A 13971-nucleotide genomic window follows, 5' to 3' on the forward strand; every position below is an offset into this window, starting at 1 on the left:
TTTTTCAGTCAATTTGTTGGGCAAGCCACATAACAATATAATTTAAAAATGAATTATCAGATTTTGTATCGTAATTAATTAAAAATTAATGAAATAATGAAAAAATACGGTAATAATATGCCAAAATCTTGAAACATTAAATGTGCCAACTCAATTTAAATAGAATCAGTTTTAGATTATTGGTTGGCTCTTGCAAAGACTATTATTAAGGGACATTTATATCTTGCATGCTTTGCAGTGGGTAAACTATTTATATATTTTTTGTTATCTGCACCACATTTGCAATCAGTTAGTTATTTTTATACTAAACACTTTATGCTGGAAATAATTTATATGGCAAAACAACGTTTGCCGGGTCAGCTAGTATATATATATATATATATATATATACTAGCTGGCCCGGCAGATGTCATCGCGCCATAAAAAATATTTTTAAAAAACTTCGGTCTATATAACACAAATGTTATGAAAAGTTTACCCACTGCAAACCATGCCACATATAATTGTTCCTGCCTGGGGAATTATTTTTAAAAATTATGTCTAGTAACTATGTATATAATTTTTTTATCTTGTTTTTTATTTACTGATAAATTTAATTCAAGGTTTCGGTTTCAGAAACCACAAAAAACTGATAATGTTGATTTGTGGTAAATGGCACGATGTAATTTAGGACAAATTACTGGAACTTCCGGTTTTATAAATGAAGTAGTGGTGTATGGCATCGTGACTTAAGACAAATTGCTGGAACTTCCCGTACCGTAATGAAATATTCGAGAAATTTTAAACGTTCTCAAATATATTATTACAAATACTATAACTTTCCTTATTTTTGCATTATCTTGTTACATAGCTGGGCACCGTTAATCAAAAAGTTAACTTCGTTAATCGTTAATCCGCTACAAAAAAAGTTAGCTTCGTTAAACGTTAAAGCGTTACATTTCGGAATAATTAACGCAAGTTAACGTTAATCGTTAATCCGTTAATATGTGTAAAATTACATTTTTATATCGTTGCGTTAGTGAACTTAAAAAACTTATTGGTTTAGGTTCTGGAAGTTAATAGGTTATGAATAAAACAAAATACTTGTATAATTCAAATGTGTAATTTAACCCCTTAATGGCGCGACGCGCTTTATGCACACACCGTGATAATAACGCTATTGGTCAACTTTCTGTTTTTATGATTGCATATTGTTTTTACAAGAATTTTTTTCTAAATAAAGGGAAAGAGTTTTTTTGCCAAAAATAACGCGCGACGGGTTAAGCGTCGGGTGTTAGGTGCATATTTCTCTTCATGAACATTAACATGTTGAAGTTCTCGTCTGAAAGCGAGGCTCGTTTTGGTGTAAAAATGTCTTTACCCGTGGAAAACAAACGTTCAATTGCAGCGCTTGAGGGTATAGCAGTATTGTATTTAATAAATTGATTTATGAATCGTTGAACAAGTCTTTTGAACATGTTGGCACTGTTCATCATTCACGAGTGGTCCAAATCTTTTCTCTATGTCATTTAATAAGGCATTGGCTAAAGCTGTGCCGTGCGGTAAATAGTAGGCATTGGCAGGGCCGTGCCTGGGTATTTGGCCGCCTGCGTGCGAGCATATAAATGGCCGCCCTTAAAAATATCATAATAGGAAAATATCCAATATGTTCTCACGAAAAAAATCGTCTTGTAATTTTCAAGTTTTCTCGACATTTTAAGTCATTCTGAATCGTTTGAAAGCCGATTTTTGAATTTTCGGCAACGTTTTCTCAAAAACGGTTAAATCCAATTCAAAAGTTTAAAAGTCATTTGATGTAACTAGATAATGACTAGCGCCTGTCAGTTTTGTGCGACGATCGGCCAAGCTGTTTCTAATCAACAGAAAAATATAAAATTTATTGTACACGTTTTAGCCAAAAATTCTGCATCGATTTTAAAAATTCAGGAACTGTTTGAAAGATATCATTTAGGAATCGTGCTGATTAGTTCTAAGAGATCGGTCGGTTCGTTTCTTCGTGTTTAATTGGTGAATATTGCTTTACGATGATATTCATAAAACTTTTTTGGCGATAGTGATCATGGTCTCTAAGATAACTAAATATTTCGACCCACATTAAGTCATTTTAATTTTTAAAATATGTACTATCAAAGATTGCAAAAATGAGCGGCGCTTTTTTACGTGAGTCAAAATTTCATCTTTAGTCGACCTTTTCTCAAAATGCACAATCCCATTTGAAAAATCGTCAAAATTCGTAAATTCGATAAGCACTCGTGCTGCTTAGTTTGCCTTTAGAATTTTCAAAAAAGTCTCAAATTTTTGATTAGTGAATTAATTTTAAAAATTCAAAAACCATTACAAACGTTTTCCATTTGAGAATCTTGTTGATTAAATTTTGTCAATAATCGACGAGTCGTTTTTCAGTTATTGATTAACAAATTGCTTTGGAAATTTGGATCTTGTTTTTAATTTACTACAGTTTGTTTCTTGTTCAATAATATGTAATTTTTAAACTATTTATAAAACATAACTAATATTTTTAAAAAATTTGTACAAAATTGAATAATCTGCGATAGTTTTTCACATTGCAATGTACTCATGAATTAATATATTTTCATTGTTAAGTCGATTATTAACACATGTTGGATACTTCATGCAACTTGATTTAGGCAAAGTTGCCACTTACACCAAGTTTATAACTTATAAATTATTTAGAAACAGAGTCGCATTCAATAGGGCCGCCTTTGGCTGATTTTTACTACGGTAATTTTGGTCTTTTAGATATATACAGCGGACTTTACGGCAGCGAATGAGTTCAGCGGACTTTGAGCTTGGCCGCCTCTTAATCCAACAGTCTTTTAATTTGGCCGCCTTTTAATTCAGTAGACTTTTAATGCAACAGCTATTTATTTCGACCATTTTTTGTAATGGCCGTCTTTGAATTTGTTCTTTTTTTCATTTGGCGGTACACGCACTGCACGCTGGCCAGGCACGGTCCTGGGCATTGGATTAACGATTAACGGACTTCTGGCATTTTAACGGAAGTTAACGTGTCCGTTAACATTTTCAAAAGTTAACTTAAAAGTTAATCCGTTAATCAAAATGTTAACTTCGTTAATTAACGATTAACGGATTAACGAGTTAATGCCCAGCTATGTCTTGTTATATCTGAGCAAATCAAATGTAAATCATAAATCAATTTATCCCCAGAACATTAACAATCGTCATTTCATTTCGAATTCAATTTAAAAAAAAAGTTGCCTAATTTGTACGAAATTGAAAAAGTACTCCCGTACAATCACAGTCTAAACGCATTTGCAAATGATTCTGTGCGACATTTTCACTTATACTGTGCTCAGCTTGGCGGCATTTATAAGAACTAAAATGATTGTTGTTAAATTGAGGAGGCTACATTTTAATATATCTCGTTTTATACTTTTGGACCGGTTCGATTTTTATTTGTTTATAACTTCTAAACAAATTGTCCGATTGTTTTGCAATATCCAGCAAATATATAGCCAATTAAATTATCTACAACTTTTGTTAATAACAAAATGTTGTATCTCTTATCCTTTCACTTAAAATTTGCAATGAAACAAGTTGCTGTTAAATTTTGGAGGTTGCATCAGTATATCTTGCCTCACACTTTTGGACCAGCTCGATTTTTATTTATTCATTTATAACTTCAAAACGAAATGTCCCACCGTTTTGCAATGTTCAGCAAATTTATAGCCAATTAAATTATCTACAACTTTTATTAACAACAAAAATTGGTATCTTTTGCCCTTTTATCAAAAAATTACATTTAAAAAGGTAGTTGCTTAATTTTGGAGGTTACATCATACCCATATATCTTACTCTGTCACTCTACAATGTAAGGTATATGTCTCTCTTTTTCGCACTAGTGTTTTATATATCTCTCTCTCTCATTTTCTCACTATATACTGTTTTCTCTTTTACGTTTAATCAAAACAGACTCTATATCACATCGCGACTTAAGAAGTTTTACTTTAAAAATAAAATTCTATTTTACTAATTCATACATCGCCAACCTAAGAAGTTGAATTCAAATGTAAATCATAAATCAATCAATTTATCTCCAGAACATTTGTCAATCATCATTTTATTTCGAATTCAATTTAAAAAAAAAAAAAAAATTACACAAAATTGAAAAAGTGCACCCATGTAGTCACAGTCTAAACGCACTTGGGTAAACATTTGCACCAGAGTGGCGCTTAGACTGTGCTTAGCCTGGGTAATTTTTTGATTTTTTTGAATTTTCAATCCAAAATTACAAAAATATTTTATGGTAAATAAAAAAAGATGTCATAATTTTTTATCCAAAATCTAATTTTTTCAAAGTTTTTTTTAGATAATCTAGTTTTTGACCTTAAGGTACGGTGCCATTCACCACTAGTTACAACAATTTTCAAATTACAATTATCTTACCTTTGCAGATGCAAATTTCTTCGAAGACGTCATCCAAGAAATACAAGTCAGGACGACTCCACCCGAAACCAGAATTCAGAGATTCTCCAAAATGGTGCAAAAACACTGGGAAAACAGGCCCAATATCCCCATCACCATTTCCATGTGCCTTGCATTTTTCTTCACCATTATTTTATTAACTTTCAATTGTTGTCAAGTCTGCACGTCCCTGGGAATGTGCAAGAGGGCATCACCAACCATACTTGGTAATAGAAATAAAAATAAAAATAATAATAATAATAATAATCTACATATATATATATATATATATATATATATATATATATATATATAAATAAGTCGGGTTTTCCTTCCTGACGAAATAACTCCAGAACGCACGAATCATTTAGACAATATTTGCATTCGTTGGAAAGGTCTCGGGCCCCGCAAGGTTTATAGCTAAGAAAATTAGTGGTGCATGGCATCGTGCCCTAATGCAAATTGCTGGAACTTCACGCACCGTAATTAAAAATTCGACAAATTTTAAACGTTTTCAAATATGTTATCATTACAAATACTGTAACTTTCATTATTTTTGCTATCTTAATTGTTATATCTGAGCAAATCAAATGTAAATCATAAATCATAAATCAATTTATCTCCAGAACATTTGTCAATCGTCATTTCATTTCGAATTCAATTTAAAAAAAAAAATAGTTGCCTAAAATTTGCACAAAATTGAAAAAGTGCTCCCGCATAGTCACAGTCTAAACGCATTTGCAAATATTTCTGTGCGACACTTTCACTTATACAGGCTTTTATTTAAAATTTTTAAAGTCTTAATTTGTTCGTCAGTAGAGTCCTTTTATCATTGTCAAATTTCAGAGTCTTAATTTAATCTTCTAGGTTATTTATTAATTTGCTCGTCAGTAGAGTCCTATTTTTTGTCGAAATTGCTAGTAAGTTTATCAATTTATCGGTTTGCTCGTCAGTAGAGTCCTTTTTTTTAATTAATGTCCAGTTTTGCTCGTCAGTAGAATCTTTAGTAAAGACCACTTTGTATCTTTTAGATTGTTCACTAATTTGCTCGTCAGTAGAGTCCCATTTTTATTCTGTAGGTCTCTTATCAATTTGCTCGTAAGTAGAGTTCTATTTTTTGTCATAATTCTGCCAATAGTCAATTTATCAATTCATCAGTTTGCTCGTCAGTAGAGTCCTTCCATTATTTTCTTTTCATTATTGCAAAAACAAAATAGTTGCCTAAAATTTGCACAAAATTAAAAAAGTGCTAAAAAAAGTAAAAAATATAGTCACAGTCTAAATGCATTTGCAAATAATTCTGTGCGTCATTTTCACTTATACTGTGCTTAGCTTAGCGGCATTTTCACATTTTTTAATAGTTTTCGTTTTCACAAAACTGCAAAAGTGCTCCAATACATCAACAGTCTAAACGCACTCGGGTAAACATTTGTACCAGAGTGGCGCTTAGACTGTGCTTAGCCTGGGTCATTTTTTCAATTTTTAATCCAAAATTACAAAAATATTATTTATACAATTTTAAATCGTCTAAAAATCGTCTTTTGGCGAGCTTGAAAAACCCAAAAGGGACTCTACGAACGAGCAAAATAGAATTAAAAGGGACTCTACGGGTGTTTTTTGGAGAGGACAAAAGGGACTCTATTAACGAACAAACTAAAAAGAAATAAACTCTTAAAACTTTAAACTTGTTGGAACATTACTGAAGCACAAATTCAAATGGAATAAAAAATGGACTCTACTGACGAGCAAGATAGAATCAGAAGAGACTCTACTGACACTCAAACTAAAATATAAGAAGAAAAAGAACTCTACTGACGAGCAAATTTAAAGTAAAGGAAAAAAAATTGTGACTATCAAAATATTATGAAAATTGAAAGGAACTCTACTGACGAGCAAATTCAAAAAAAAAGAGCAATGACTTATCAGCTCACTAGTAAAATATTTTTGTGGGAGGAAAAAAGGGACTCTACTGACGAGCAAAATATAGAATCAGAAGAGACTCTACTGACACTCAAACTAAAATATAAGAAGAAAAAGAACTTTACTGACGAGCACATTTAAGAAAAAGGAAACTACTGACTTTCAAAATGTTATAAAAATTGAAAGGAACTCTAATGACGAGCAAATATAAATTAAAATAGCAATCACCTTAGCTAACTAGAAAAATCAATTCAATAATGATGTACACGCATTGAATTTCACCATTCAATAAAAAATTGCCGGCGATTTGGTGACATACCAATGATTCCGACTGGTCTTTCGTTTGACTTCAAACGATTGCAATTTCCAGTTCGCAATAATAAATCGCAAGGCCAATCGCTTAGTGTTTGCGGGATAAATTTCAAATAGATTATTTAGAAAATCATTGTTTTTCACATGGCCAGTTATACGTTGCCTGTTCACGAGTTGGAAAACCATCCGCTTTGTTTGTGTTAACGTCAGACCAAAAAACAAAAAATGTGGTTTACCAAAGAGCACTTCAATGAAACGGATAATTTGCGGATTCACTTTCATTTACTTAGAGAAGTTCAACTAAAAAACATTTCATTCTTGTAATCGAAATAAATTCATTACTGTTGTGTAATAAAATCAAATTTTTCCTTTTCAAATATAAAACAAACAAAAAATTTCTTCATCTTTCTCACGAAACCATCTGGTGGCGAAACGGAGTTCGTCGGGTTTGCTAGTAATAATAATAATAATAATAATAATAATAATAATAATAATAATAATAATAATAATAATAATAATAATAATAATAATTTACTTACCAATTATCAATTATTATCAGATTGGCTCAGGAGTATCCTCAATTTCTGGATGAAAGAAGAAGAAAATTGGCGCACAACCCTTTGCACAATTTCCAACAAATTGTTTGATATACTCTCCTACGGCCTTGCTGTCCTTCTGAAAGTACCAGACTGGAATTTTCTGCGATTGTGGTATAATGGACAGTAGAAAGCTGATAGAAATAAAAAAAAAGTTGGTCCCGAAATGCCTTCTGATACAAGGATAAAATTTTTAGTAACAGGATGTTTTTATTATATTTTTTTTAACATTGTTTTAGAATATTATTTTGTATTTTTATAATAACATTTGGTGAGTACATTTTGTTTTATTCGTAAAAAATCAAAAATTAAAATTACTATATATCTTTACGTTTTAGAGGTTTCTGAACATTTTCGAAAAAATTGATATATGTGTTTTTTATGCATCCCAGACTAGGTCTTGTGTCTGGGTATGTCGGACTCAATACCGCCTAGGTATAATACCCACTAAAAACCTTGCCCTTGCCCTTGCCTCTGGTTCCCGCGGAAACCGCCGTTAGGCATTACTTCGTGGGAGAAGGATCTAGAATGCTATCATTCTTACACTGATTTTATACTTCTAAATGAGCAAAGTCCTATTCACCCTTTCTCTTATGTGTGCGGATACAAATTTTCGTCGACGATTTCGGGAACACGGATGAAGCAATTTGAATAATTCAAAAAACATTCGATTCGTATTGATAAGGAGACGTGCTGATTAGTTTTTGACAGAGGCAGGTCTAGCCGTTTCGAAGTAACGGGACAAAAAAAACAAAAATGATAATTCAGTTTTTGAGAAAATGGAGCGTCCGATTTGAATTTAATTAATTACTTTTTTGACTAAACGAAGAACTGTTTAAATTTTTGGAAAGGCAAGTCTAGAAATTTTGGAGATTCAATAAAAATAAGTTTTTATTTTAGAGTTCAAAGTTTATAAGTTGAATTAAATTAAAAGGCACGTCTGCCGTTTCGGAGGCATCGAGCGCAAAAGGCGTAAAAATGGTAATGCAGTTTTTGAGAGAACGGATCATCCGATTGGATTAATTCAAACATCATTTTGCGTGTGTAGACGGTGTGCAAAAAATGCTTTTACATGAAATTTTGTAATTTTAAAAAATGTCAACTAATTCAAAATTTAAAAAAAATTCTAAATTAAAAAAAAAAATCCAAAATTTCGAAATTTTTCTCAAGGGAGTGCGTCCATTAATTACGTTATCGACTTTTTAAGAATTTTTGGACCCCCCCCCTTTCCCTTGGTGATATTCAAAAATATTCCCCCCCCCCCTTGCCCCTACAAACATCACGAGTATTTTTGTTACGAGAAAAAATTGTAAAATTTTTTTTTTAAAAATGTTAAGTTTTTTTTAAAAAAATTGATGTAGAAAATAAATACACGTGATTTTTTGTCAATACCCTCCCCCTTCCCTAAAATCCTCACGTGATTAATGCCCCCGAATTTTCAAAAAAAGTGAAAATCTTGTCATATTTATAAAAATTATCAATTTTTTTTTAAAAAATCGGTTTCTTACAAACAATTTAGATTACTTTGGAATTTTCAAAAAAAATCGAATGATTTCAAAAATTTCCACGTTCTCAAAAAATCTTCATCAAAAAATCGATTCTTTCAAAAATTCGAACTTATAAAAGTTTTTCTTGGTGTGAAAAAATATTTTTGCATAAAATTTCATGATTTTAAAAATTCTCAAATAAAAATCCACAATTGTTAAATAAACATTCATAAAAAATTCAAAATTTCGAAATTTTTCTTGATTTTCAAAAAATAAAAAAGATACCAAAAGTATATAATAGTAACAAAAGTAAAAAAAGTTACCAAAATTAAAAAAAAAATCGGTTTCTTACAAAAATTTTAGATCATTTCGAAATTTTCAAAAAAATCGAATGATTTTAAAAATTTCCAAATTCTCAAAAAATTTTAGATCATTTCGATTTTTTTCAAAAATTCGTATCTATTAAAATTTTCCAATATTTTCAAATTATCAAAATTGCCAATAAAATCAAATTTTGATTTTGATTTGAGAAAAGACTTTTAAATTTAGCATTTATTCTCTTTTTTACCTGGAATGTAAGTCTTCATTTCAAGCTGTCTCTAATGCCAAAAACTTCATTTTACTTCTACTGGTAAATTATAGTAAGTTGTTGTAAAAAATGCAGTTCTTACTTCATCACGTATATATTACAAATATAAAAATACACATTTCTCATCTCTGCTGCTGCATATATCTTCTTACTCACTTATAAAATTTAATTAAATTTTCACCCCACAGGCTTTCTTATGTCTCAAAATCTCCACGTTGCTTTTAAAGTACAAAGTCTTCTTACAACTCTCACAATCAAATTTCTTATCACCAGCTTTCACCACAGCCTGGTGGTCACTATTTTTATCCTCCTCTGGCTCATCTTTCTTGCCACAAATTTGCTGGTGGTGCAATTTTTGTAACCCGGTCATGGGACATTCTAAATCACAAGTCGGGCACCGCCAATCTTGTTCCAAAATCTGGTTTGCCATTATAAGGGACCAGTCACATTCTTCGAGGCAATCGTAAGTTACATTTGGGGTAATATCGATACCTCCTTTGTAGTCGTTTGGGGAAGATTTGAAATCTTCGTCGAAGGGATTTGGTTGGAGCAAATGGAAATCTTCGAAAAGTCGGTGGTTGTACATTGTTTTGCTGTCTATGTGGAGGAGACGCTTGATTGTGTAGGGGACCTAGAATTAAAAAAAAAAAAAAAATTAATAGAAATCTTGTCAGGATCGAAAGAATATTTTATCCCGTCACCAGTAAATAATTACAGTAAAAATAAAAAAGAGTGCGCGTAAGGATCACACGCGATTGAAGTAAAACTTATTTGCTACTGTATAAGATGGCATTTAAGTAAAAATAAATACATCATATAAAAATTTTGATTTTGTTTATTAGTAATGTTTATTAGTAATATGGTAACACTCGTGATGCACACATTTATTAGTGTCGTCAATCATTATACACATTTATATAATGATAAATAATAAATTATATATTTATGATTGCATTAAAAATATGTATAATATTCAAAAACAATAATGTAATCAAAGTTGTACTTGAAATATGACATGATCGTTTTAAAGTAATTGCTGATTAATAAGTTCTATAATATTCGTTCACACAGTGGATTATGTTAAACAACGCCTAAACAAATATTGTTTTTGCAAATTAACTCATCCTGTAACAATTGTGTTTGAAGAACTTCATGTAATTAAAATTAAAACGATATAATCTCATTCCTTGAACAGCTGTAATATCTGTCTTGCCTACAAAATTGAAGCCATACTTTTATATTTGTCTTATTTATCAAACCCTGCACATAGCTTGATCTACGAATCATTTTCTTTTTTATATGAACGTTAATTCAATGATTATCATCAATATTACGAGGTAATAAATTAACCATATTATCAACGTCAACAGGCACATTTATAATTTGGCCAAACATTTCAAATTGTCCATTTGCATGTCGCAATCGTCTAATAAAATATCTGTGCCGTGTAAGAAACTTAAGTTCATTGAAGTAATTTGTATTATTCGTGGTTACTATCTTATATACAAAATTCTTCTGTAATAATGTAGGTGAAGATACTCCTCCTAAACGATTATTCGGATTTTGATAAATCTTCCTGAAGTTTGTTCGGGAAATTTTCTAGATATTTTAGATTCATAGGAATATAGTTAGATTGTAGAAATAAATGGAAAAAATTACAAAAAAACCGCTTATCATCGTTTGACCTTGAAAATATTTAAGGCATGGTTTGACATTAAAACAAATGAATACTGTCATTTGCCAAACATTTCTATTCACTTATGAGCCTAGACAATATTAAAATATAATATACTTATGATGATGAATAGGGAATGCAATACCGATGAAAAATTTCAATACCGGTATTTCGGTAAATTACCGGTATTTTTACTATTAAACAAATATCTATTAAAAATTCAAAAAATTACCCAGGCTAAGCACAGTCATATTAAATTTAGTTTTTTAATTTGCTTGTCAGTAGAGTCCCTTTTGTCTTTTTTAATATTTTTTATTTCAGTTTGATCGACAGTAGAGTCCTTTTTCTTCTCAGAGCAAAAGCTAGGAAATTATTAAAAAGACTATACTGACGAGCAAAAGTATAGAAAATTAATAAAAGGACTCTACTGACAAGCAAAATCTATAAGAGACAAAAGGGGGCTCTACTGACGAGCAAAGGATAGAAAATTAATAAAAGGATTCTACTGACGAGCAAAAGTTAAAATATACAAAAAAGGAACTCTACTGACGAGAAACTTAATCTAGAATTAAAAAACGAGCAAACCAATCTAGAATTAATAAAAGGACTCTACTAACGAGCAAAAGCTAAAATATATAAAAGGAGACCTTGCTGACGAGCAGACGAGTATTTCAGTTTGCTCGTCAGTTCATATAATGCAAAATATAGTTTGCCTGTCAGTAGAGTCCTTTTTATTTTCATGTCTGGTAAAATTCGATGATGAAAAATACTAAATACAAAAATTCAAAAAATCACCCAGGCTAAGCACGGTCTTAGCGCCACTCTGGTGCAAATGTTTACCCAAGTGCGTTCAGACTGTATATGTACTGGAACACTTTTCGAATTCGAATTTTGTGAAAACTATTGAAAAATGTGAAAATGCCGCCAAGCTAAGCACAGTATAAGTGAAAATGTCGCACAGAATTGTTTGCAAATGCGTTTAGACTATGACTATATGGGAGCACTTTTTCAATTTTGTGCAAATTAGGCAACTATTTTTTTTTAAATTGAATTCGAAATGAAATGACGATTGTTAATGTTCTGGAGATAAATTGATTTATGATTTAAATTCGATTTGCTCAGATCATAACAAGCAAGATAGCAAAAATAATGAAAGTAACAGTATTTGTAATACCACGTTTAAAATTTCTCGAATATTTCATTACGGTACGGGAAGTTCCAGCAATTTGCCTTAGGCACGATGCCATACACCACTAGTTAGTTCTTCTATCGATATCCGACGTTATTTTGACAAAAATAAAATTACACCACTGAGAAGGCGTGTCATACTTGAGAGTAAGATGAACCTAATTCCAAAATTTCAAGCAAATTGGAGCACAGTAAAAAAAATTCATACTCAAAACGCTCCATTGACTGGAGCACTAAATCTAAAACTAAACTAGAGCACAAATATGCTTCGTAATTTAAAAATGAAAGTAAGCAAAGAGAGCCTATTTACAATTTATTACTCATATTTTTATTCAAATGTAATTTACGGCATTCAATTTCAAGGGTTTTCACCGTTACTAACCATCAGCAATTACAGAAAAAAGCAATCAGAGTTATATTTTCCATGAGCACAAGATTCTACCCGTTCCATACATTTTTCTTCTAATTCTAAGTTGGAAATAGGAAATTTTATATTAGGTTGTCAAATATCTCCCTTCCGCCTTTTTGTATCATAAACCAATAGCAAAAAAGCGGAAGGGAGATATTTGACAACCTAATAAATTACTCAACAAATTTTTTAAAGAGCAAGTTTTTTTACTCTATAAATGAGTATTTGAGTTATAACTTTCAGTAAATTATTCTGCGAAAATTAGAATAAGATTTTGAGTGAACATTTGTTTTTTTTTAAATTATGTCTAATATAAATATAAATATCTAAAGTATCATCTCACCTCTGTATTCATATAAGCAACCAATCCTTGTGTAAGTTCCCACTCCAACCTATCATAATTAAAATCCTTGTCCTTAGCCTTCTCCAGCTCGCCTTCGACACTAGTCGTAACCGTATTCTTCAGCCTCTTATTCAACAAAGTCTCCCACTGTTTCCTCAATTTAACAGCCCTCAAAAGCAAAGTCTGTCCATTACCGATTCCTGGAAAATCCAACTGCAACCAGGAATCGCAAACCAGCCTCGAAAAAGTCGAATTCGTATCGATACTATGCGCAAAAAGCAGCAGAGTTTGGGCAGCCGGCATCCTCATTGTATTCGTTAAATACGGCTTAGTAGTCTCTAATAAGTCAGATAACATAATAATTGATGTCTGGAACTTATAGGCAATCTAGATTTGTAACAACCGAATTCAGTCGATTGCAAAATTTCGCGTTCCTCCAATTGCAAAATTTGAGGATGGCATCCGAAAAAGCTCATCGGGTGTAAAGATGCATAAGGTTTGGATCGGGTGTGAAAAAGTTGTTCCATCGGTGATTTGCAGTAATTGAATTCATCGGCAATGGCTACTTGAGGGTATAAACCACTGCATAAAATTAGTTTGAACATTGTTAAATCTTTGTAGCTGCAAGCCGTTGACGAGTGCATCAGATTGGCCAGTTTGCTGGAGTCGTTGCTCATACGGAATTCGACGTCTCTTATATCCACACCTGTAAGGGTAAAGGAAATTATGATCGACTTTGCTCTTTCAAATCTAACTTAATATTGTTCCTAGAACACTTTATAAAACACTGATCTATTAAGATTTTTATAGGCATTATTTTGTTCATTACATGATTTTCGTTCAAATGTATATTTTTGGAGATATTTGCATAAAAAAAAAAAAAAAAAGCGCCAAAAATATATGTATTTTTAGTAGCCAGTAACTTGCAAAGTATAGGTTTTTTGAAAAACTTTATAAAACATGTTTTGCTTATAATTAGTTTTTCTATCGATATCCGACATTATTT

At 31.3% G+C, this 13971-nt stretch overlaps 1 protein-coding gene across 1 annotated transcript in view; it reads right to left on the minus strand.

The window, feature by feature from the left end:
* Positions 1–4592: 4592 nt before the first annotated feature.
* The window catches only part of LOC113386947 (probable ATP-dependent RNA helicase DHX34), a gene marked incomplete at its 5' end in the record, with an annotated part of 19085 nt that continues 9706 nt past the window's right edge, over positions 4593–13971 (minus strand). Inside the window, 5 exon segments of the mRNA XM_026624706.1 lie at positions 4593–4636; positions 7218–7408; positions 9330–9981; positions 12966–13315; positions 13318–13671. Of these exon segments, the coding sequence (XP_026480491.1) occupies positions 9520–9981; positions 12966–13315; positions 13318–13671 (1166 nt within the window).

This window comes from Ctenocephalides felis, unplaced genomic scaffold (assembly GCF_003426905.1).
Source record: "Ctenocephalides felis isolate EL2017-DRISC unplaced genomic scaffold, ASM342690v1 CF-g0.4_SCAFFOLD_03571, whole genome shotgun sequence".
Lineage (NCBI taxonomy): Eukaryota > Metazoa > Arthropoda > Insecta > Siphonaptera > Pulicidae > Ctenocephalides > Ctenocephalides felis.